The 25,717-nt window shown below is 42.8% G+C and overlaps 2 protein-coding genes across 2 annotated transcripts; one reads left to right on the top strand and one right to left on the bottom strand.

Annotated features, from left to right (window-relative positions):
• Positions 1-1,060: 1,060 nt before the first annotated feature.
• LOC308379121 (kinesin-like protein KIFC3) lies at positions 1,061-11,300 on the top strand (the record flags this gene model as incomplete). The annotated part of the gene is made up of 19 exons (XM_080856177.1): positions 1,061-1,165; positions 1,387-1,483; positions 1,660-1,823; positions 2,122-2,368; positions 5,269-5,441; positions 5,710-5,775; positions 6,131-6,268; positions 6,702-6,899; positions 7,197-7,370; positions 7,606-7,744; positions 8,148-8,278; positions 8,509-8,620; positions 8,827-9,008; positions 9,128-9,232; positions 9,438-9,568; positions 9,757-9,877; positions 10,248-10,377; positions 10,558-10,787; positions 11,166-11,300. 19 exons carry the CDS (start codon positions 1,061-1,063, stop codon positions 11,298-11,300), a joined length of 2,778 nt encoding a protein of 925 aa, XP_080712303.1.
• Positions 11,301-12,848: 1,548 nt separating this feature from the next.
• Positions 12,849-22,881, bottom strand: ccdc12 (coiled-coil domain containing 12). Its single transcript, XM_080856669.1, has 7 exons — positions 22,770-22,881; positions 17,234-17,313; positions 14,874-14,953; positions 14,647-14,708; positions 14,516-14,550; positions 14,311-14,387; positions 12,849-13,334 (listed from the first exon to the last, which is right to left on the bottom strand). The coding sequence occupies exons 1-7, from the start codon at positions 22,851-22,853 to the stop codon at positions 13,255-13,257; spliced, it is 498 nt and encodes a 165-aa protein (XP_080712795.1). The 5' UTR covers positions 22,854-22,881; the 3' UTR covers positions 12,849-13,254.
• Positions 22,882-25,717: the final 2,836 nt, after the last annotated feature.

Below are 25,717 nucleotides of genomic sequence, written 5' to 3'. Positions count from 1 at the left end.
CTTGAAAGCAGTTCAATGACCCTCTATTTCTGCAGAATGGCTGCAATATACTCAATCCTCCAAGGACTTAAAATCTTTCTTTAGAGGAAGCACCACTCCCAGATCCATATCACCCCTGCCAGCTCTCACCTCATCCGTCACCCTCAGCCCCACTCCACAGCTCCTGAGACAACACCGCTCACCGAGCATGCTCACTGCAGCACACCGCCTGAGAGCTGGATGGAGAGGAGAATGAGGGAGAGGGAGAAGGAGGGGGGAGAGGGAAAGGGAGGGAGGGAGAGGGGGAGGGGCAGCAAAAGGAGGAGGAGGAGTGCAGGAGTCAGCGCCTCGTTCGCAACAGCAGCAGCAGCAGCAGGAGCACTAACGGCTGGCAGGGGCACAGAGGATGTGAGGGCTGCTAGGTCTCCAAGGGGACGGAGGGATGGAGACAGATAAGAGGGGCTGAGATGGAGTTGAAGATAAGCGCTGACATGAGAGAGAACGAGAGGTGATTTTCACCTGCGGAGAAGGAAGAACAGGACAAAGAGCTGCAGGTAAGCAGACAGAGGATGACAGAGAGAATATATTATATTATTGTTTTTATTTAGGCAGAGATCTAGGGAAAAGACTGTTAAGACTGTAAATAGTGTCACTGGTGGAATCCTTTAAAGTCATCAGCATAACTGGGATTATTGCGGGAATGGTTAGCATGATGGATTTTGTCACGAGCACTATGCGTATGCTCATGTATGTGTATGTGTCTAACTATGGAAATGAAACAGAATGTGACATGTATCATGCAGGTGTGAATCTTTTTTTCTATACATATGCTTGTGTCTGTGTATCTATAGGTGTATGTCTGTGCATGTGTGTGTGGGAGGGGCGGTGTGTATTGTTGTGTGCAGCCATACATACATGTGTCTCTGTTTTCATGTACTGTGTAGTCCTGCATCACAATGGAATAGCGTTATGGTGTTGTTAGTCTCACTATTGGTTGCTGAGTGAGCGTCTTCTTGTTTGTGACAGGCAGCTCTGTGTGAGTGAGGGACATTCCCCCAACACTCTCAGACCCTTAGTAAAGATGTACGCTTTCTACTCGCTGCTCGTCTACATCTTCTATTCAGTCTTCAAGAAAGAGGAGGAGGATGAGGAGGCACTGGAGGGGGCATGTGGATACTCCCCAAAGGTAAGTCTACACCCCCTCTCCCAAACACAACCGCCTCCATCTCAGTGTAGGGATGCAGCTCAGCAGCTCCTAATGAAGGTGAAACCGCTGCTCCACACGCTGCAGGGATCATGATGGATGTCATGGTTTAACGTGGGAAAAAATCCTGTCACGTACTTGTTCTCTCTCTCTCTCTCTCTCTCTCTCTCTCTCTCTCTCTCTGTCTCTCTCCCTCACAGTATGAACCTCACCATGTTTCCATGGAAACAGGGAGCAGGAGGAGAGGAGGCCACACCCCCAGAATGGGGAAAAGGGGTTGGTCCAGACTGAATGAGTCCAGTAAGTGTGTTTCCTGTTATTGTAGTTCTGAGTGTTTTAAAATTGTATGAATTAGGTTTATCTTGCTATATGAATCAGTTAAGAAAAGAGAAACTTGCTGTATGTTAGTATGTGCCTGAATTCAAACACCTTTCCTCAAGTTCCACCACAGAACGTCACAGCTGGTTGTCTTGCAGGCAGTAGCAGTGACAGTGATGGCCTCTCCCTCAGCGAGGAGGACGATGTTCGTGATGAGGAGCTGGCGATGCCTGCCAAAACCCCTTTGGCTGCATTCTTATCATTCAAGCAGGAGGCAGAGAAGAGAAAAACCTCCACCGTACAACTTGACGTCGGAGAAAAGGTAGAACAGAGCTCAACCAATCTACCTCCCACTGCCACAGGTCATATATTCATGAGTCATTTCATTTTCACTATATAAATAGTGTGTGAACTTATAGCAGTCTTCCCCTCTGCCTACTAGTTACTTATTGTTTGGCGTAGGTGCCTCTAATTCCTGTGCTTCCTTCCAGAGGCTTGTATTACTTTATTTGATGATTCAACAATTCTACAATCATCCCCTATCATCACATTGCTATATCTTATTCTTTAACACATCTGGACATTTTGAAGCTCCAATATTGACCCCTGCCACTGTACAGGTGAGCGAGTCTCCTCTGGTGTCGGTGATGTCCCACCTGCTCAGCTTCCTGGAGCAGTATTCGCACCTGCAGCAGCTGCAGCAGCAGGCGGAGCAGTACCGGCTGCAGCTGCGCAGGCACCGCGTTCAGCACCGCAGGCACATGAAGGCCCTGCGCACACACTACCGCCAGCGCCTGCACGACAAGAAGAGCATCATCAGCAGCCTGGAGGAGGTCATCAGCCAGCAGCATACGCCCACTGGGGAAGGTAGGAGGAGCAGGGGAGAGGGTGGGAGGGCGTGGGGGTGGGTGCGGAGAGAGGTAGAGAGCTGAAAAAGAAATCCCAAAAATGACATTGTGTGCTCAAACTTGTGCAGGCTCCAATTATAGGCTAGTGGTGGCAAGTTGTGGTGCCTCCATTTTCATTTAATTTGAAGAAGTTGAAACCATCACTTCTCTGACATAAAATGATCTATCAACTGATTTTTATAGTTCCTGAACCATTTGTAGTTTGAAGGGTGAATGTGTTTGCCCTACTGAGTATAAATGTCAGCAGTGACTTTTATTCAGTTTGGGTGCTGTCTAGATATCAGTGAGTTTTTTAACACAGCATCAATAAGAGCAACGGGTGCCTTGTGTCTTGAGGATCAGGATGTGCAGACAGTCCTCCCTCTGATGCAGGATTTTGTCAGAAGAGACATCATTAATTCAGAAAGATTTAAGAGTCTGATGCTGGAAGAGCATCAAAGGCCAGGTCAGCGTCTGCTGGAGTTGTTTGTTCAAAACCAACCAAAAACATAGAGCAGGATGTGCGGCCAAGAAAGTGATTGCTCTTTGATTCAATCAGTGAAGTTGTTTTCACAGTCTCAGGCAAAATTGGACATGACAACCAACCCTTAGGGCAGCTGTTTCTGGTCTAATCTGAAAGCTCCCGCTGACGTCATCTCTCTGTGGAGGTCTGTCCCCATCAGACAGAATGGTCATCAGTGGACAGATAGATATATCTTGAGATATCAGTCATTCCTATCAAACCTTGGATTGGGTATTTTGATTAATTTTCCTGAATAGATTTGTTTCTTTTGTAAACTCACCCTGAACCTGCCTAAGTTATTATAATAGGCTGCTTAACCTCAGTAGGCAGATGAATCCTAGTGAAGTGACGTATGAGAGATGATAAATGTTTTTATGTATATACGGTATGTCAGGTAGGTAATGGGTTTCTGGAGTAGAAGAACTTGGGCAGTGTATCACATGCTGCTCAGGAAAAAAAAAAAACTATATTCTGCCAGGTCTGCTCAGTGAACAGAAGTGTGTGTGTGTCAGTGTTCGTGTGTTTGTGTGAATGGTGTGTGTGTGTGTGTGTGTGTGTGTGTGTGTGTGTGTGTGTGTGTGTGTGTGTGTGTGTGTGTGTGTGTGTGTGTGTGCGTGTGCGTGTGCGTGTGCGTGTGCGTGTGCGTGTGCGTGTGTGTGTATACGTGTGTGTGGGTATACGTGTGTGTGAAGCAGGCAGGGTGGTGTGGCACTTGATCAGTGACTCAGTAGCTTTAGGACATGAATTAAACATCTGTGTGAGTGCTGCATTTCCCAACAGCAAGTGCACTTACAAGCATCGTCACATGCTAGCGTTCACGTGCACCCGTGTTGTGATATAAATAGCTGAAAGTGCTTCCTGGTGAATATTAGGTAGAGAGGGAAGGAGAGAGAGAGAGAGAGAGAGAGGTGGAGGTTGAGGTGGAGGTGGAGGTGGAGGCTAAGATGGTCACTGCTTACTCTGCTCATACTATTGTACAGACATGCTGGAGTAAAAGCTTACAATGTCCATAAGCTTTTATCACATAGTGTAAATGGATCTTCTGTAAATAAACTTCCCTTGAAATGCCCCTTAAATTTGTCAGAAGTTGTAAGCTTTCTCCAGTGCCTTAGGCTATCTGACAGACGGTGCCTGTTGTTGTGTGTATTGAAAGAGAGTGCTTTATTGAAATGAGGTGCTTTATAAAGATGTGTCATTGTAAAGTCATGTCATTGTTGAGAGAAAAAATGAGTGTTGTTTTGCCCTGGACCTGAAAAAGTATGTCTTGGGCTAAGAAAAACACAATTAGAGGGAACAAATGTCAACATGGAAACTGAGAGGGACACCTGAAGGTGCTCAGAATGTTCTTCTTTTAAATTCTACACATTTTTCTCTATGGTTCTGCACACAGTGAATAGGTTCTCTTTGGTACTGCTCTAAGTTGGCTCTCAGACAGCCTTAATGGGTCAAAGCTGGGCATCTACCGAGTGGCTATTCCTCGAACACGCTTCCTCGCCTCATGTTTGTGCTGAAACAACTTTCTGAGAATGCTCAGTCCCCTTCTTCCACTTTGCTTCCATTGTCCCCCCACCCCTTATTCCCTCCCATCCAATCCTGAGGTTTATCACTCTGACACAGCACACTCAGACTTGGCCTGATTCACTGAGTAATGTTACAAGCTCTGAGGAAGACGGCCTACACTAACTTTCCTTGTGAATAATTAAAGTGGGAAACTGATTAAAATGTTAACGGGCACATGTTCGGTCTTGCCTGGCTTAAGCTGGCTGAAGGTGAGTAAATGTTTGGAAGAGATGTAAGTGCCCTAAAGTGACTGCCGTGTGCTGGTGTGGGCTAGCAGCCAGTATCATGCATTATACATTTTAACCTAAAGCAAGAGATTAGCTTGCAGAAAGTTTACATTTATTAAAATGTGATGAGCATGAATCTGTCACTGAGATGAGTCGTGACTGAAGCAGGAGTTCTTTTCAGGTCATGTCCAGTCAGAAGACACCATATAATATGAAATATAAGCAAGGAATACAGGAAATATAATATAGGAAATATAGGAAATATAACATGAAAAGATATGTATCACTCCATGAAAACTATGACAGGAAAAAACTAAATTGCTGATTTACAGCCTTCATTAGTGTGATGGTCCTGCAACATCTATACTTTCCACTATACTGATTTACAGGATGACAAGCTGTAGAGATGTTGGTGATGATTGGCAGCATGAAGATGCCAATTGGGATGATGATGATGATGATGATGATGATGATGATGATGATGATGATAATGATAATGACACGTTGGTAATGGTGATGATAATGGTGGTGGCCATTTGTGACGCTCTTGTGATGATGGTGCTGTTGCAGGTGGGAGTGTGGAGGCCTGCGGAGGGAAGGCTGGCCTGCACACGCTGGTGGAGTCTCTGTGTGGGCTGCAGGGCGAGCGGAGCCAGCTGAGGGGGGAGCTGAGGCTGCTGCACACCCAGCTGGAGCAGAAGGAGCTCGACCGCCACACTAAAGTCCAGGCCTTCCAGCAGCAGGTCACTACCACTCCCTCTTTTACTTCTCAATCTCCATCTGGCACTTTGTTTTCTTTTGTTTCTCTCTTTCTTTCACTTTCCCTCCATCTCGTATGTCTAATCTCTCTCTGTGTATTTCATCTCTTTTAAATCGCTTTCTCATTTTAACATTCTTCTTTACCATGTCTGTCTTTTTTGTCCATTCTGTCTTTACTGTAATAACACAAGCAGGTCCCTAACCCTTGTTTTCTGACCTCCACTCCTCTTGCCTTGCCTCCCCCTGCTTTAGATTGATGAGCTGAAGAGCTGCATAGAGGAGCGGGAGGAGGAGCTGAATCGCTTGAGAACTGCATCTGTGAGCAGCACTCCAAATCTTTCCCCCTGCTGAGACAGCTTCTCAGAGACAGGGCTTTTTTTTTACATTCTGCTGCCCTCACTTCTCAGCTTGCCAAAAGAGACTTGAAATGAGGCACAGCTAAATCTAGAAATCTTTACTGACCAAAGATGTGATTTACTTTTTTAATACCAATCTCAGCACAATCCTGTCAAGAGATTGTTAATGCTTACAATTAAAAGAGGTGGAACATTTTAAAGGAAGGATCATGTATATAATGTATGATGTTATAGACTCTGTAGTTATTGCTGCTGGAGAGAGTGTGGCCTCTCAGTATTCAGGCCAGTCTGATGTCTCCGGTGCTGTGTGTCCTCAGGGGGCGACGGACTCAGAGAAGCGCGTGCTGTGTCTGTCGGCGGAGAACGAGACTCTGAAGCACAGCCTGAGCGTCACACAGGGTCTCCTGCAGCAGCTGTCTGTCATCCCCAATCAGTCCAGCTCTGGGCTCATGAAGGTGCCCTAATCCTAACCTCTGTAGACAGGGCAGTAAGCTAGAAGGACCTTTTGTTTATGAAGAAATTAAATGACAATTACAATTACAAATACAATTACATCATTTTAAAGGCACAATGAAAATATATTATCTCAGCATTCTTGATCATGCGTCCCTGGATAAAAAAACTAAATGCATGGACTTTCTTAGTTAATTATTGTTCTGTTTTCTTAATGGATCACAGCAAACTACATATTGAATCATTCATGGGGATCGCCCTCTGCAGTAACACTTGACTATTTCTAACCTTCACCATAATGCACACACCACTGTTACCTCTGACCTAAAACACAAGGGCATATACTGTATGTTAATATGGTGAGTAGGGCATCCGAACATCTCCTTTGCATTTCCAATCCATCACCCATCACACTGTGGCGTGTGTGTGTATCAGGAGAACGAGAACCTGCGCAGCCGAGTCCTGCAGCTGGAGAGTACCCTGCAGCAGCGCGCCGAGCAGCTCTCGTGTCTGGAGCGACAGAGCGAGCAGTCCGAGTGGAGGAGGGGAGAGGACGTGAGGAGGCGCGACGAGAGGCTGAAGGAGCTGCAGCTGGAGCTGGACAAGGAGCGCACCAAGGAGCCACTGGTCAAGGTAGGAGCAGCAGAAGAGGAGACGAGCGGAGGGGAAAGGAGAGGAGATAAAGACGGGAGAGTAGAGGAGAGGAGAGAGTGGATAAGGAGAGGAGCAGAAGGAGAGCAGAGGAGAAGAGTTGAAAGAGGTGGAATGAAGAAGGTGGGAAAAGAGGAGAAGAGAGAAGCCAAAACAGCAGGATCATTACATGGAAAAGAAGGCTGTTTAAATGCACTGGGATGGACGCATACATTGGATGCTGCCATGTTGAATAGAAAACGTAGTGTACACATCAATCTTTCATCTTTCTTTGTGCAGTATGTTACTCAGACTGTGGAGGTGGAGTCTCCGTCAGCTCTGAGGCAGTTGGCTGAAACCAGGCAGAAGAATGAAAGACTGACAAAGAAGCTGTCCAATCAGAACGAACGGTGTAAGCAGCTGGAGGAGCACATCAGACGCTCCGATGAAGTCAGCTGCAATTTGCAACATAAGGTAATCAATCAATCAATCCATCAATCAAACAATCAAGTCAGCAAGTTACCAGTCAAACAAACTCTTTTAGTTTGAATTTCTTTAATTGTACATCAATTGACGGAGTTGATGTAGTGGACTGCTGTAGGTCCCCTTTAGGGAAGGTGAGTGTTAATATGTTAGTGTTGGGCTTGTGCCAGTGGGTGCTGAGTGAATGTTGCTTGTGCTTGAGTTAAATTTGTGAGGTTGTGTACAGATCGCAGCATATGAGCGGGAGATTAACGCCCTCCGAGAGGAGCTCCTGAAGGTGATTGGCCACCTCGAGGAGAGGAAGGAGGAGGCCGTTAAAGCTGCTGCCAACTGCTCTGAGGAGAACCTGCAGCACCAGTTCAACAGTGAGTACCAGACAGCCTTTTTCCTACCTACTCAGCCATTCATCAGTGAGTACCAACCAACCTTTATCCTACTTGATCAGCAGTCCATGCCTGGGATCACACCTAATGGGCTAAAGAGGCTGGTCTGAGAACAGGACTTTTGGGTTTATTCTGACAGGAGTGTTTAAGATCTTGTTTAGTTATGATGTTGAACAATTGGAGTAATTGTCACATTGTTTAGCAACCTCCACTTAGATATTTTTACACCCTTACAGTATGGTGTACTTTTAATTATGGTGTGTACGTGTTTTAATTGTGTGTATGTGTGTGTGTGTGTGTGTGTGTGTGTGTGTGTGTGTGCGTGTGTGCGTTCGTGCGTGCGTGCGTGCGTGCGTGTGTGTGTGCTTGACTGTGTGTACTTCAGCCCTGCAGAGCCGTCTAAGTGCCCTTCCTCCTACTCTACGCTCCATGAAGACAGACTATGCCAGCCTGAGGACTCAGGTTCGCAACTTCTCTGATTTCTATGGAGCCGCCATAAAAGATGCCAAGAAACAGGTGAGGCCTCTTCCAGTTTACTCCGCTCTTCCTGAGGACAAAGATCCATTATTTGTCTCCCACTGTTATTTGATTTGTCACTTGTATGTGGGTTGATGTGCCAACGCATATACGCATTTAAAAACTAATAACACTTGTAACTGTGTTTGTATGTTTGTGCGTGTGTGTGCGTGTGCGTGTGCGTGTGCGTGTGCATGTGCGTGTGCGTGTGTGTTCTCTGACCAATGCAGATGACAACAGCCATCAGTGAGATGTCTGAGGCCAACAAAGACCTGCTGGAGAAGTACAGGAAGGAGGTTGCTCTGCGCAGGAAGTACCATGAGCAGCTTGTGGAGCTGAAAGGTACCAATTGGAAAGAGACACTTCTAGTTATAGCTAGTTCTATTATTCATTCATTTTCTTACTGTTTGTCTGTTCGTGTTTTTTGTCACTGTTACGTATGAGTGTCCCATTCTCTTGACTCATCAAATGCTGAGACATCAAATGAGGCAGTAGCCTGTGGGCTCTGGTTTGATCCTGGTGAACTCTGGAAACTGCTGTGTTGCCAGGAAACATCCGTGTGTTGTGTCGTGTGAAGCCTGTTCTGAAGGAGGACCAGCGTGAGGAGGGCCAGGCTGTGGTGGTCACCACGGATCCCCACAACGAGTCAGCCCTCACAGTGATGAACAAGGGGAAAGGCCGCATATTTGAGCTGGATAAAGCGTTCCATCCTCAGGCAACTCAAGAGGAGGTGATGGCCATTCAAACGTCATTCTAACAGCTGTAGAACAGTATCTCAAACTGATCACATTTACAATTGAGCACATTTCCAGCTTCAGTGAATTAAAGAGGAATGATCTTGGTTTTCAGGTGTTTCAGGAGATCGAGCCCCTTGTGACATCCTGCATTGATGGATATCATGTCTGTATCTTTGCGTACGGTCAGACTGGATCAGGAAAAACCTATACTATGGAGGTAGAGGCACAATGGTGACATTTTTTGTTTTTCAAGTGTTATATTTAAGTGTTTTTCAATTATTATCCCCAAAAGCAGTTTAGTTTTAGTGGTAGGGAGCTCTCATTTCATATCACCGAACACCACCTGACTTTGATCAGATTTACATTTGGGATGACATTATACTTTCATCTGCTGACATCATCCTTTTTTTTTTGCCCCTTAGGGCAATTCAGAGAACCCTGGTATCAACCAGCGAGCTCTGAAACACCTTTTCAATGAGATTGAGGAGAGGAAGGACATGTGGGAGTACACAGTCAGCGTCACCTCTGTGGAGATCTACAACGAGGTCCTCAGGTATCATCTCACAGAAATCTCTCTTCATGATGCCTTTATGCATCCTTCATAACGTCTGTCAGATCTGTTTACACATTTATGTAGTTATTTTATTTAGCAGAAGCTGATCCACCATATAAACGAACGGTAGGATTAGTTTCTTCAACTTCTTTCAAAGTTGACTATATATTAATTTCTGTGTTCTTCAGAGACCTGCTATGTAAGGATGGAGAGAAGCTGGACATTAAGATGAACCCTGATGGGTCTGGTCAGCTGCATGTCCCTGGCCTCAGGGTCATTGAGGTCAAAAGCTTTCAGCACATTAAGAAGGTCAGTCACTTCTGCCTCCTGCCTTACATTTCAAAATTTGATTCAGGGATTAACTGCAGCAGTTTAAGTTTGTTATGTTTAGACAGAATATTTTACCCTGGACAAACTTCTTCTATTGAAATATATATTTCATTGTAAAAGTTTGGTTGCCTTTATGGCATCGTCCTCTTGACTGTCATTGTCTACGGTATTCACCTGATTGATTGGCAAGATAAGATATGATATTGATGTTAAAAGGTAAATGCTGTATACATCATCTGCAACATCGTATCATGACATTATACTTTATCATATTTACTGTGACTGACTCTTTTGTTTTGTATTAGTAAGAAAAGCACTGATATACCTCACCCTTCAATGTCTTGTCCAGATTCTTGCCATGGCCCGCCGCAATCGGATCACATTTGGCACTCAGATGAACCAGCACAGCTCGCGCTCTCATGCTCTACTCATGATTACAGTGCAGGGCATAGACCTGGCCACTGGCACTAAGACAACAGGTCAGTAGCACACATACACCAAAACAACCACACAATCTCTGCCCAAGCCTCGCACACACTATACTGTCAGGTCACTACAGGGAGAATGAACGCAGTCAGATCCAAACTCACTGGGACAATTTTGTGACTTGTCTAGTGATGTCCCTGATGTCCTTAGTGAAGTCATTACTTCCTTCCCAGGCAAGCTGAATCTGGTGGATCTGGCCGGGTCCGAGCGCGTGTGGAAGTCAGGAGCAGAGGGCGAGAGGCTGAAGGAGGCCCAGAACATCAACCGCTCCCTGCTGTCCCTGGGCGACGTCATCCAGGCCCTGAGGGGCCGGTCCACGCACATTCCCTTCAGGAACTCCAAACTCACCTACCTGCTGCAGGACTCCCTTGGCAAGGGAAACAAGACTGCCATGGTTGTGCAGGTACTTACAGACACTTATGCCCTTGTTTTTACATGGTTTGGAGCAGGCAGGTTTTTTAATTCTCTTGTACTCATCAGTGATAATAGTGGCACTCACAAGGGGCTCAGGCATACTTGGCTGGAATGCAATGGTATCATTCTGGTGCCCACAAAGTGCACAACACAACACAACAGTGTCTTTGCTTTATGTGTGACATATAGCCATGCTTCCTCTCTGTTGTTTACTTGCTTGTTTACTCACAAGAGGAAAGTGTCATATTACATGTTGATATGTATTGTATATTGTCATTGTCCAGTAATCTAAAAGTAGGTTAAATGTTATATATTAACAAATGTACAGCTTTATTTATAGGCTAACTCCTGCTGTTGTCTTCATCAGGTCTCCTCTCTTGAGAGCAATGTTGGTGAGACTCTCTGCTCGCTAAAGTTTGCTCAGCGTGTTTGCAAGGTGGAACTGGGGCCTGCAGCCAGGAAGATTGAGGCAGGTGACAAAAATCATGAGAACTACTCTTAAAATCACTGTAACATTCAGTGCAGCTGGACAACCATCAGTCATCAATGAGGAGGTCAGTAGCTGGGTTTCCCTCCAACATTTGCATAGTTTAGCATTTATGACAACTCAGCTAAAAGAAATGCAAGACTGTGCACATTTCTTTCCACTGTGTTGGACACTCTTCTGATCAAGGGAGGTGTGAACAGAGAATCGATTTCTTTTTCATGGAGATTTTATGCGAATTTCAGATGTTCCACTCAGGATTTCCTATTTGAATAGTACAAATTTGCATTAAAAGGTTGGATGGATACCCAGCTTCTTCTTCTGTCTCGTGTAAAGGGCTACGGTCCACAGCATCTCTATAGGGTTTCCTCATAAGGCACCAGACAGCATGAGCCGTTCTGACAGATTTCAAGCCTCACCTCCTGCTCTGTTTCTGAAATGGCTTCTCTCCCCACAAGCTGCTCTGCATGTCAGTTCAGACTGCCATAACCTCAGACCCCTGGTGTGATTCTCACTTGGCCAGTTTTATTTCCAAAACCACAATGAGCTGATGGTAAGGAAAATTACCAGGAAATGTCTAAAAAGCTAACTTTTTAGAGAGAGTGAGATAAAGAGCACCGTGTCCCTTGGTTTCATTACTCAGAGATCAAACAATGCAGCATTTAAGATCTGTTCTAGCTCTGTTTATATCTACATGCAACATGCTAAGAGATTTATAGTAGTAACCACTAGGTAGGAAAAACGTAGTCTTGTCCATCAAGTTTATTGGTAACCATTACGGTATCCATGTTGAATCACTTCACTTTCTCATGTTGTGTAACGACGCAAGATATGACAGGCAGTCCTGAATGTTTGTAATTGTTATAACTAAGGCTAGAAAAAGAGATTTTGTGAAACTACTGATCTCCGGCAAAACATTGCATTGAATTTGATACAAGGAGGTCCATAAATATAGCTCATGTAGATTAATATACTATTTTCTCTTTATCATTGGTAATTCTTCCAGACAATGCTTTATGGCATCATGTGCAATAGTACCATAGTAGAATGTTAAATTCCAATGCTAAGGAGGTTAATATGTGTGTATTTTAGGGCCTGGCAGAGCACTTTATGCCAAGTTATGTGTTAATGCTGTGTGAGCATATTTCTGCTGTTTTTGTCATGATTCTCATTATTGTTCTCCCTCATTTGTGCCTGTTTAAAGCTGTAGAAAAAGCCAACAGTTGGAGTTAGAACTGACTTTTAGGCACTATAGCATCAACGTTTTATCTGTATAATGCCTCTTCATTAATACATGATGTCTTCTGTTTCTTTTGTTTTAGAGTAGATTGAGGAAGGTCTTGGTTTGTAAATGGATACCGGTAAAGGTTTAGGGGTCCCAATAACATTATTTATCATTTTATTTATAGCTCAGAGAATACTGTGTGATGTTCACTCACAAAGTACGAGTTTGAAGTAAATCCTGTTTTGTATGGCAACAGTACAGTGCTTATAAGTATCATGACTTTGGAACCTTTCAGATAACCTGTACTAGTGGCTTAAGAGGAAATAAACAAACCAAATGGATTCACTTTCATATCAAAGTTTGTCTTTAATTACACTTTTTACAAAAACACTAAACATTATGACAAGAGATAACACCTGCAAAACACACATCAAAAAAGGACAATTTGGGGTATGTCATGATAAGGAAACCCTGCAGGACCAATCAGAACAATATTTTTTTAAGCAGGACTAAAATGATGGGGATATGGGGTTTCGGCAGGGATGACCAGAGCAGAGGACAGAAGAGCACCATGTCTGGAGCTGCCAGAAGCTTTTCATCCATTTTCCAGATTCAGATGAAACCCTTTGCCCTGCTGGTTTGTCAAGTTCCCACCTTTGGCGATGGTGTGGCAGCAAGTCTGAGAACAGCGAGTCCAGTTTAAATGACTGCATCTGTAGAGTATGGCCTGCAGACTGAGGGAGCCGTTCAGTCTGAGTCACCATCTGCCACTCCAACAGCTCCAACTGCCATCGCCAGCTCCTCTTCGCTGCCTCTCAAGCGGTCCCCTGCATGGACAAGCACACACGCACACACACACACAAACACAATGATCAGGACACTTGTTAATACTTATTATAATCATGCTGCGCTACAACTATCAAAGAAGATACAAGAGGAAGATAAAAGCTTTAGATTATAAATAGTCTCTATAACTGCAAAAATGACCCGCTATTAAAACAGACTAGTGCAGTCTAATGCATTATCGTCACGACAAAGCTATTTAAGATTAAACAGATGCGGCTGCTAAGAGAGAACCACGCCAATGAGGTCATCAAGTGGCGTCAAATCTCCAGAGGTGCTGAAAGCCCACAGCAATTACCCTACAAGTGCTAACGCCAAACAGATTCAGCTGCTTCCCATTAGTGCGATCAGCACGTACAGACACATGCTCTGACTGGCAGGCATGTCCTATAATAACACAGTAGAGTACAACTCCACACTCTTAACAAACAACTGGAAAAAAATGATTTTCAGTGTTTCCTTATTTCAGCCAATGTGTCAAGCTCAGAGTTCACCAAAAAGTACAACCAAAAGGCCAAATGGCCATGGAACAACTTGCTGAAAATGGCAGTGATTGCATAGAACTGTTAATAGAATAAGTTATAATAGAATAATATATCAATCCTATGGTGGGCTGAAATAACTTGTCCTGCGTACCAAACACTGAACTCCCATAACGCGAAGATAAGCTGAATCATTTTTTAGTCTAAACTGTGAATACATTTTGTTCAGCAAGCGATACATGACAAACATACAATGGTGTTTATTCATGAAATACCACGTCTGTCCTACATTTATTGTTAAGACATGTGGCATTAAGTCTTCCACATACCATAACGAGGACATAATCTCAAGTAAAGTGTGTTTATCATTGCTTATTTGTCAGACTGCAAACTCGTAACTGGGTGAAAGTAGAACATATATAATCAATTACTTAGACAGTTAGAGTAAACCGAGTTTGGAGAGTGTGCATGTACTCACTGATGAGCTCAGCGATCGCCTTCTGTGTTCTCCTCTCCAACTTCTCCAGCTTCTTTGCTACATCTCTTTTCAAATCCCTGATGACACACAATAAGGGCACATCATTTCATTAAAAATGGGAGCCTCTGGGTACAAATTGATGATTTTCACTGTTAAGACTGAAAGCTTGGCATACAGTAACAAAACAAAAAAATCAAAGGCTTACCAATCAGGCTTCCTGGGAGCAAGGTTGGCTAGATCCTACACAATGCAGAGAACAAAGTTACTGAAGTCAAGTTCTGCACTGTAACAGACACACAGAACACAGGGTCCAAGGCTTGTGCGTACTCCACTCACCACTTCCTCTATGATGGGCTCTGGAATGGCTGCCTCCAGCTGGTCCTTCACCTTGTCCTCCACTACGAGCAGGTGCAAACACAGCAGCTCATTAGACACACACACACACAGACACACACACAGACACACACACACACACACACACACACACACACACACACACACACAGACACAGACACAGCCTGAGGGGGATGAGTGCGTAAATGTGAGGGGAAGTGTGCACTGACCTGAGGCAGGCTTGGCTTTGGGCACCTGTCTTCCCTTCAGCTCCTCGTCCTCTGGGGTGTAGTTCCTCAGCTTCAGCTCTCTGCATAAGGAGAGCGTCAGTTCAGAGGTCACCATGCCATCTCTCACCCCTGACCCAACTAAAGTCACAACAGTTTCATGACCACTCGTGTTAAAGGGTAGGTGGTCTTATTACTAAATGAAAGAATTTGATAAGGCCCCACAGACCATCATACAGCAAAACACACATATAAAATGTATTGATATTCTACACATCCAAGGAATATGCATGATGATTTTTGTTTGTTTGTTTTTAAAAAACAATGATCTTGGCCAGTCAGTTCATTTGTGGGTTCACATTTGTTTAGTGTGGGTTCAGCTTAAGACCAGCAGATGGCAGCATAGTACAGCCCTTCTCCAATGAGACCCTATGGGTGGAGAGTGCAGGACCATCAGAGTGGTGTACTGGGGTTTGGACGGAGTTCATCTACAAGTCAATGTGGAACATGGTATAATGCACTTTCTAATGACGTTTCTATGGACTTCTTCCAAGCTGGCAACAACTGGTACTGCTTCTAACATCTGTTTGTTTAATCTTAAATACCCACTCGGTATATAATGTGTTCTCTAAAGTAGGATCCCCAGACAGGTCTGTTTAATATCTCTGACAGACTAAAGCAAGTGGCTCTCAATTACTGCCTTGCTTTTGGGCACAGGATACTTTTAAAGGGCATAAAAGGTCTTTATTGCAACAGCACATTTTAAAAACAGAAAACCATAACAGATATCTTTAGCAGTGGCCTGGACACCTCTTTGTTTAACGGGGGAGACCGTGAGCAGAGACAGGCCGCTGCGAAGGGGAAGCCCATTTTCTACAGAGGGCCTGACCGTGTGAACCATTTTCAGCAGATTCCTTTGTGACTCAAGTCTGAAATGAGTCAGCCAGCCTCTCGAGGAGTGCTCTGATTCTGTCCAGACTTGAGAGAGTAACAGGGAGCTTATGCTCCTTACGCACAGTGGCGCGCTGTGGTGTTGTTTCGGCTAACCTGGCACTGTGGTACTGTTTCTGTGGTTTACCATCTTGCCTGATGAAGACCTGAGGGTCCAAACCTCACAGGAGTGATACCGGATTTCCTGGATTTAACCAGGCTACTTTTGCTGGGGACTTACAATGAACACACACTTACCAAAACTTTTAGGGCCTGTCAAGTATAATCCACAAATAAATATTGGTGAGTTTGTCATGTATTTCACTGTGCTCTGTTCGGCACATTACCTATTCTTTGCTGCTTCCAGCAGTTTTTTTCTCAGCAGCGTCACCGAAGCGTTAAGGAGGAGAGTGCAGCATCAAACGCGCCTACAGTGCAGTAACAAATCTGCACACGACTAATCATTTAATAATATTGTGGCTTACTGGAGGGGACATGCATCAGAGACACCCAGCCAGTCCTTGTATAGATACGAAGTGTAGGACTGGGCAAACTCACCTCTACAGTCAGACAAATGCAAGTCTGTCGGCCCCCATGTCAAGTATCAGCCAAGGACCCAATGCCAGCGCTCAACACCTGTGAAGGGCGCCATGTCCCCTCATGGTTCTGCACCTTCCACAGGTACCTGACTGTTCACAGGTTTGCTACACAGAAAATAACTGACTTTCTGTGACTTGCAATGGGAGTCTGAAATATTCAATATCTGTTGATTCAATACACGGATTTGCATGACATTTGCAACATGCGTGAGTCCAAGCAAATATTGTGATTTACATGGGAGCACTGCAGGCATTCATCTCATGGATGAGTTTGGGGGAAACTTTAGCTTCGTCCCAAAATAACTCTGGGTCTGTTGTGTTGACACACTGTAATTCAGGGCTAGTGAGTTGCACCCCCACGTGCCCTGAGAAGTGGAGGCGAGGCTTCTGCTGAAGCACATAAACAATGGAAACAAAACAATCTGGCTGTGGAGATAGATGCTCTCGTGTGGCTGCCTTAAATAGAGCACTGGGAGTCGTGGGATATCGGAGGAGTTATTAGCACGCGTCTCCGTGTAAACATTGAATGGAGGCTACTCACCGGGACGTGATTGTGTTTTGCAAGAGGTGTTTAGAAGGGAGGGGGAGAAAGCAGTCGGCTCAGCTCAGCGCAACTCTGTTGTTTTCATTGGTGCTTATCGGATAGGAGCAGCCCACACTTGTTGTGATTCCATTTACAAAATGGAGGTCAAGTTCAAGTGCTTGAAGAACCTGAAGGATGTGTCCGTGAGATAGGTTGTGAATATGTGTGTGTGTGTGTGTGTGTGTGTGTGTGTGTGTGTGTGTGCTTATGCACATGTATGGCTATGCGTGTGTGCGTATGTTTGTGTGTACCTGTGCCGGTCCTCTGGCTCCGGATCCAGTTCTTCCAGTGGTCTCTTCCTCTCAGGCTCCCCATCCTGAGGGTCTCTCCCCTAGAGAATAAACAGCTTAATGAGTGCATGTTGTTCATGTTATGTGCACTGAGTGAATATGATCAAAATGGATGGGTCACAGGCAGGGCAAGGTTTCAGCACATAAGAAACACAAATATTATGATTGAAACTGGCATTGGGCACTATCAAGGTATTCCGGTATACCAGGGCATTTAGAAATCCTGCAGGAGTATCTTTTACAACAGTTGTCTCCTTGTTTTCCTAGCACTCAATTTCCACATTGATGACCCTGTTTACTCTCGGACTATTCCAGAGTTTACAGAGCATGATGGCTGATGCAGTTTTGCTCAAATTAGATCTGCTCTATAGATCTACTAGCTAATAAATTAAATTTGACTAGATATGGAGTCATGAAAATATCGATGAATTCCTCCAACTAAAAAAGCAGTTTATTAGCTCAACTGCCAGTTTGCCAGCACCACCACTCGAACATCAGCTCCATTCAACACTCTGATGTGTCTGTATCCACCGCTGCAGTGTCATCTGGTCTTCCAGCAAGCTATGCTGAATCTATGGAAAAACTGCTTATTTCCTATATATTCATTATTCTATTGGCCATAACTATTAAACCCAGCAAGACTTGTCTAAATAGGCTGCATATTGGACACACAGTATTGTAGGCTAGACTGACACCATCATACATGCTACCGCAGCTCAGATAAGACGGTTGGTTGTTTTACACAAATACAGTCATAAATCGTATACCCCGGTGAAATGTCAGGAAGGTATGAAAAAATAGATACCGCCCTAGCCTAATTGAAACCAGAAAAAATATACAGAGATATTGGCAAGGGTACTAAACTGAAACAAAAGGCAAGGAAGAACACCCCCCCCCCACACACACACACACACACACACACACACACACACACACACTCACACACACACACACTCTGCAAGTAAAATCCTGGAAAGACTTCCTGACCACCTGTCAGAAGAACAATGCAAAATAGTAACATGGCCATTCTTAAAGAGCAGCATATGCAAAACAACACCACACTTCTAGAATGTAAACAACACAGCAGAAACAACATGCCAAACTTATACAGCGGGTAAAATAAGTATTGAACACGTCACCATTTTTCTCAGTAAATATATTTCCAAAGGTGCAATTGACATGAAATTTTCACCAGATGTTGGTAACAACCCAGGTAATCCAAACATACAAAGAAACCAAAACAAATTTGTTTAGAAATTAAGTTATGTCTAATAATATGAAATGACACAGGAAAAAAGTATTGAACACGCTAACTGATATGTATGGAATACTTTGTACAAAAGCCTTTGTAGCTAATGACAGCTTCAAGATGCTTCTTGTATGGAGAAACTACTTGTATGCATTGCTCAGATGTGAGTTTGGCCCATTCTTCCACACAAAAAGTCTTCAATTCTTGAAAGTTCCCTGGACCTCTTCCATGAACTCTGATCTTCAGTTCTTTCCATAGATTTTCAATTGGATTCAAGTCAGGTGATTGGCTTGGCCATTCTAGCAGCTTTATTTTCTTTCTCTGAAACCAATTGAGAGTTTTCTTGGCTGTTCATTGTCTTGCTGAAATGTCCACCCTCGTTTCATCTTCATCATCCTGGTAGATGGCAGCAGATTTTTTATTAAGAATGTCTTGATACATTTTTCCATTCATCCTTGCTTCAATTGTGTGACGTTTGCAAGTACCATATGCTGAAAAGCAGTCCCACACCATGATGTTCCCACCTCCAAACTTTACTGTTGGGATGATGTGCAGTGCCATGTCTCCTACAAACATGGTGTGCATTATGTCATCCAAAGAGTTCAATTTTTCTCTCATCTTACCAGACTATATTCTCCCAGTATTTCATAGGCTTGTCCAAATGTCGTGCTGTGAACTTTCAATGAGCTTCAACATGCTTTTTCTTCAGCAATGGAGTCTTATGTGGTGAGCGTGCACACAGGCCATGGCGGTTAGGTGCATTACTTATTATTTTCTTTTAAACAACTGTACCTGCAAATTCCAGGTCTTACTGAAGCTCTCCACGAGTGGTCCTTGGCTCTTTGACGACTCTTCTGATAATTATTTTCACTCCTCCGTCAGAAATCTTGCGAGGAGCACCTTGCATGGCTAGTTTATGGTGAAATGATGTTCTTTCCACTTCCGGATTATGGCCCTAACAGGGCTCACTGGAATATTCAGAAGTTTAGAAATGCGTCTGTAACCACAATGCCATCAGTTTGTTTTGCAACAATAAGGTTGCAATGGTCTTGAGAAAGCTCTTTGCTTATACCCATCATGCGATGCTTCTTGTGTGACACCTTGGTAATGAGACACCTTTTTATAGGCCATCAGTTGGGATATTAATTTGCACTGACTAGGGGCCGGATTGCTTTCTAATTACTGAAATATTCCAGCTGTTTTCTTGGCTTTCCATGCCTTTTTGCACATCCCTTTCTTCATGTGTTCAATACTTTTTTCCTGTGTTATTTCACATTAATACACATTACTTAATTTCTGAATGTATTTTTTTTTCTTTCTTTGTATGTATGGATTATTTGGGTTGTTAACAACATGCGGTGAAAGTTTCATGTGAAAAGCCCCTTTGGAAATATATTTACTGAGAAAAATGGCAAAGTGTTCAATACTTATTTCACCCGCTGTATGTGCTCTTGAGAGTGTGAAGCCTGTGACAAACCAGGCCGACGGTTGGCTACGGCCCCTTTTTGTGGTTAGTTCCAAAACTAGTCAGACCCCTGTTGCTGGGTTTTTCGGCCATTTGAGTATGTGGAATCGGTGAAGGGGCCCATTGGTGAGATCACAATGATTGGCAAAATAATGTATATATAAAATATTGTATTTAGTGCTTTCAGTTTAACGCAATCCCATTTTAACGCCGTCAACGGCCTCGCAAACTGTGTAGTAGGCTAACGTTACGGTTTGAGTGATGGTGAGCGCGATACGGCGAAATGGATGATAAAAAGCTTCTGGATAGAAAGTTTACCTTTAAACGTTGTGTTGTGCAAAAGAAGCGAGCTTCACTGTTGTCGGAAAATGTCAACAGGCAGCTGGCTGAATGCACAGAAGTAGTAGGCTTACCTTTTATTGGTAACCTAACTTTTACAGTTCATTGTTTTAGAAATAAGAGGCCTGACTTCTATGTTCACAGCAAACTTGAAAAAAAGAAAATATTAAGCCATGGTTTAACTGCAATATAGGCTGAGTCCTTGTTTATCTGAAATGTGCACGTTCTAATTTAATTTTGATTGTTTGTCAATGTTGTTTTTCAATAAAATAAAACATTGCATAAAGCAAGCCAATCCACTTTTCCATGATAAGAGCATAACAATAAAAATAAAAATATGGGGGGAAAAAATTGAAGGGACATTTAGAATAGATACAAAATTACGATTCATTTTGAGTTAACTATGCCAAAAATGCGATTAATCGCGATTAAATATTTTAATCGTTTGACAGCACTAATTGTATTATAACCTTCTGACGAAGAAATGTGCTGTTTGTAAACACCTTGGTAATAATTGACATGGTTTTCAATGTAATTTGTAAAAAAGTAGGCTACACTATACAAGAACATGACTGATTAACAAGACATGATACAGAACACCTCAGAAACAATTAAGACCCGTGACAGTTCAGAATGTTCCCGTATGCAAATGCTCAAAGTCTGGCAGAAGCAACTTGCCTTTGCACTGAATCACAGCAGTAAATAAACGTATGTGCTAGTTGGCCGTTGGCTGTAGTGTGTGTTCAAGTGCAACTTTTCTGACCCATACATAGGTGACGTGATGCGACACAACAGTCAGCCTTCAAAAAAAGCTACAAAAGGAAGGTTCCAACTAAGGTAATAGTTTGTGTGTGCGTGAGAAAAAGAGTCTTAAAGCCCCATTACGCGAGAATTTATCTTTTTGGCTACTGAGCCCCTCCTTAAGTATTTACAGCCCCCCTGTATTGTTCTCTCCATTGTACGTCGCTTTGGAAATGTAAATGTAAAGTTGTGTAGTAGAAAAAGTTAAAGTGTCACTTTTACACCACTGTCCTACGTACAAATCATGATTCAAGACCCCCTAATGGACAGTGTACACGTGTATTTGTTAACAAGCTTAAGGATATCGAACCAGCAAAGACATCGGCAGAAGCCAATTAAGCATGTAGACTGACAAGGTAGAGTAATGTCACAAGATTATACACAAATATGAGTGGATAGTTGTATATAGTGTGTAACCAGAGATGAACACTAACATAACCAAATAATTAAAAAAACTAATTTAGCTGAATAACTGCTTGCGTTTTCAGCCCGCATACTTTGTTTTCTAAGTTTTATATAAGACACATAAGAGTATGTGTAATCTAATAAAATGTTGACATGCTTCGTATACATTGGACAGTTTAATTTATTACAAGCTAGTTGACTTGGGTTTTCAAGTTTGCAAACTTCCAAGGCTTATTGGTGTGAGATCGATGAAGACTGAACTTATTTGGGTGCTAACCTGAGACAGGACAAGTTGATAACTTTGGGCATCTAGAAAAACTACAAATCTCCAAAATCTCCTGAGACAGGGATGACACCAGGTTAAAGTCTACATCGCATTCTTTCATAAATTACATTGGGGGGATGTTTATAATGAAAAACTAGCCAGCCAACAACTTTCCTAGCAGCCAAACATCAGGCAACTGCAGCAGGTGGATGTGAGGGGGTGCCATAAAGCACCTCGTAGTTATGGCGTAAATTACATGCAATTTACAGCCCCCCTGCATGTTATTAAAAAAGCCCCACTCGCGCATTACTAACGTTACTGACTTGCCATGACACACCGCAACATATGCCATGCCACCAATACCAGCAACAAAAAAAGTTAGTTAGGTGAATAATTCAAAGAATACAATTATATCTGACTACACCTGAACAACTTTCTACAGACATTTGCTAAATTGACATAATCGGTATTTAACATTAGTAAACTTTGAAGAGTTCATCTTAAATAGCCTATTAGTAAAACAACGTATTCTGTGATAACGCAAAAGACTGGTCTGGTAATATAAAAAGTTAGTACTGGTTTACCAATAAGCGCCATATCTCGCTTGAATATACAGGAGAAAGCCACGCATGGCTTACACGGGTGTAATGTTAACGTTAGTTGGCTGGCTGGCTAACTATGCTACCTAGTAGCTAGCCACATTACGTTAGCTGGAGAATCATGTAACGTTAGCCTACTGGCGATAGTCGCTACTAGTCTAAAAACAACACGGCAATAAATTCTCAAATTGGTATGGCAGCAAGAAAACATCAAGTTACATTTTCCGATTACAAAACTTTTTGCATGAGTTCCTAGCGTGTTTTCCTAGCATCGACGTTAGCTATAGGCATGGTAGCGTTAACATTAAGTCTTAATTAATGTTACACTGGGCATCTTTGTAAGTAGTAGAATAATGGCAATATAACCTATTCACCTGCAGTTGTTTGTCTCTTAGAGCTTTTAATCTTTCTTTCCTCTTCAGCGCCTGTTCCTGCAGCGAACCTACTGACTTCTCCATCCTCTATCGATAGCTAACAAAATCGAACATGGAGTGAAAGAGCGAACAGACCAATGTAACAGGAATGTTGTGGAGTACCGAGAACATCGATGCATACAGCCGGAGAGTGGTGAGCTCAGTTACAGCAGTTCTCATTGCCATGTTGGCCACTTTTAATGCTTTTATTTATCTGTTTCACTGTAACTGTTGTTGTTCTATTTAACTGTACTGTTGTTCTCAATGGCTGTAAAAAGCTTTTTACATTAATCGGGTTTCTACTGTAACCTCTTAGTCAGTGGCCCCCAGTGGTCCAATTCATCACACAAAAAGAGGAGTAAATCACAAATATCTCTTCGTTCATTTTCTTTTCTGTATTTCAGCAAGGTTTCTGTCCCGTCTATGAGTACCTCTGTCTTTACAGTAATACAGTAGCAGTGGGCATTTTCTGTTGTTGGATGGGACAATAAATACGTTTGAATAAGATTAATCAGCTTTCTTTTAATCCCAGGTAAGGAATTAACAAATTAGTCAACTGCTAAATAAACAATAGCTTCTAACTGAGAGAAATGGATAGCAATATGCCCCTTACAAATGCTAATTGAACTACATCAATTAGGCTAATGTTGTTACAGAATGTAATAGCACTATGACTCTTCCGAATGTATGACTCACCTCTTTACTCTCCTTGTTGTCATCTAATTTATGACTGCCTGTCTTTCTTGACTCTTTAGCCTGCTTCTTTGTTATTTCACTGATTTTCAGGTTGTGTTTTCTATAACGGATAAACCTTTGTATTCAGCATTTGTATGTGGAGGAGCCAGCATTAAAAATAATGTCCTTAATTGGTGGAAACAACCAACACCAGAAGTGCCTTAGCAGCAGGTAAAAAAATCACAGGCCAAAATCTCGATCTCGCAATGTTAAAGAAAACAATTATGGATCCGCCCCTTGCTCTAGATCCACTCCAAAATTGAATGGGTTCTTCCTTGGCACACGCTACTCCATGCCAATTTCATTAAAATCAAACTGGTGTTTTTGGTGTAACCCTGCTGACAGACAGACAAACAAACCGAACTGAAAACATAACCTCCTTGGCGGAGCTAATAAAAGATCCTGTGTTGGTTAACTGTTGAACAGAGGCAATAGATAACAGGGTTGTAATTAATTCCAGATTTTTTTTTATTGTACAGTTGTGTATGTGCGCTAAAGCATCACACCTTTAGGTTATACTTGTTCTAACCCCTAATTTGGTTTTACTAACAGTGATGAGACATTTAAATATGACTCATTTCAGGTTCTTTTTGAGGTTGTCCTTACAACGCATGTAACTTTGTTGTGAACTGTTTTGCCTACTACTTCAAACCAGCCTATTGAATTTGCATCACTGACATGATAACGTACTCTAAACAAAAACTCATAAATCAGGCCCTGTGCTCAAGCTTACACAGACAACCGCTCAGCACTGGGCACGACCTGGCTTGGTATGTAGGGCATCACCATGGCAATACAGCTGCCTGAAGCTTCTCTGGGTCCATCCTCATATTGACCAGTGCCGGCCCGATGTACAGCCAACCTGTGCTCATGCTTTATACCAGAGGAGAAGCTGATTAGACAGGACATAATAGCCCACAATTATGGGGTGAGCAAAGCTCTCTTCCACCATATGTGGGTAAGAAGAGAAACAGGCTTCCAGTGATCTTTCCCTGGGGATAAATAAAGGTAATCCTGTTGCTTCATGTAGTAATATCCCGAATATGTAATTAACTGTTATTTAGATACACTTTAGCCAGAAATAAAAATCGGAAAAAACAAATGTTTACAGTTATATTTGTATATAGATATAATTTGCAAACAATAGGATTAAAGCCACTGACATTTAAGCAGTGGCATTTAGAATTTCCCCTCTGTCCTGTTTGGGCTGTAATGTGTTCATCAGTGGAAAAGCGCACACTCTTCCTTGGTGGCTGTTTTGCAGATAAGTGCATCCGGTGAAATGGGGCCAAAGCAACATAGAGCCTGATTTAGCTGACACGAGGTCACTTGTAGAACAATTCTCTTACTTTGTTCACTGGAATGGTGACTGGAAGAGAAAACATTAGAATATTTCACAATGCAAACAGAGAGGCATAACGAGACTATGTGACACCCAAAGTATGCTCTCATAATCTTCAAATATATTTATTTTTGGTATAAACGTGAGGTTTATATAAAAATGACATACATATTAAATCACTATTAAACATCACGTTATTTGGCATGCTCCTTATTGCTCCATGCCTCACGTAAATATATATGTATTATAACTAAGAAAATTGGTGTCAGACGTTTTTATAAGGCGATCAATACTGAATGAATGAATTTAAATGTCCATTTAAATGTCCACGCCATTAAGTAAAAAGCTTTTTAAAAATGAAATGAGTTATATATATTAAGTAGTAATACATCAAGTGCTTTTTGTAAACGAGGTCATCTCGTTATAGTCTAAGTTTTATAGTGACTATTATGAGATCTCCGATCCCAAAAGCGGAGCAAGGTAGTTTGTCTTTAATGTCTTTCCGCGGTCGCACGAACTAACAAGGGACTTAATACACCAAAGACTGCAATGCCACATCAGGTTGTTTTCCAAGCCGTCGTCTCACGAGTGTAACACTAGTTGGAGATACAGTCTGCTAAATGCAGGAAGGAGTGAAGCATCAACGTTGTGCTTGTTACCGTGCGTATTTTTGTTAATGGGGACGTTGCTCTGGGATCACTAAAGAGGGAACCGTGCTCTCAGTGCCTTTCCTCCGTCTTTTCAACTGAGCAGTGATGGTGTTGTTCCATATGATTATTTTAATCTCATTGACATGTAGGCTGTCTGCCTGAGTAACTTTGGAGAGGCTTGG

Source organism: Sprattus sprattus, assembly GCF_963457725.1.
Source record: "Sprattus sprattus genome assembly, chromosome: 18".
Lineage (NCBI taxonomy): Eukaryota > Metazoa > Chordata > Actinopteri > Clupeiformes > Clupeidae > Sprattus > Sprattus sprattus.
The sequence above is the reverse complement of the archived record's forward strand: the minus strand, read 5'-3'. Positions and strand labels throughout refer to the sequence as shown.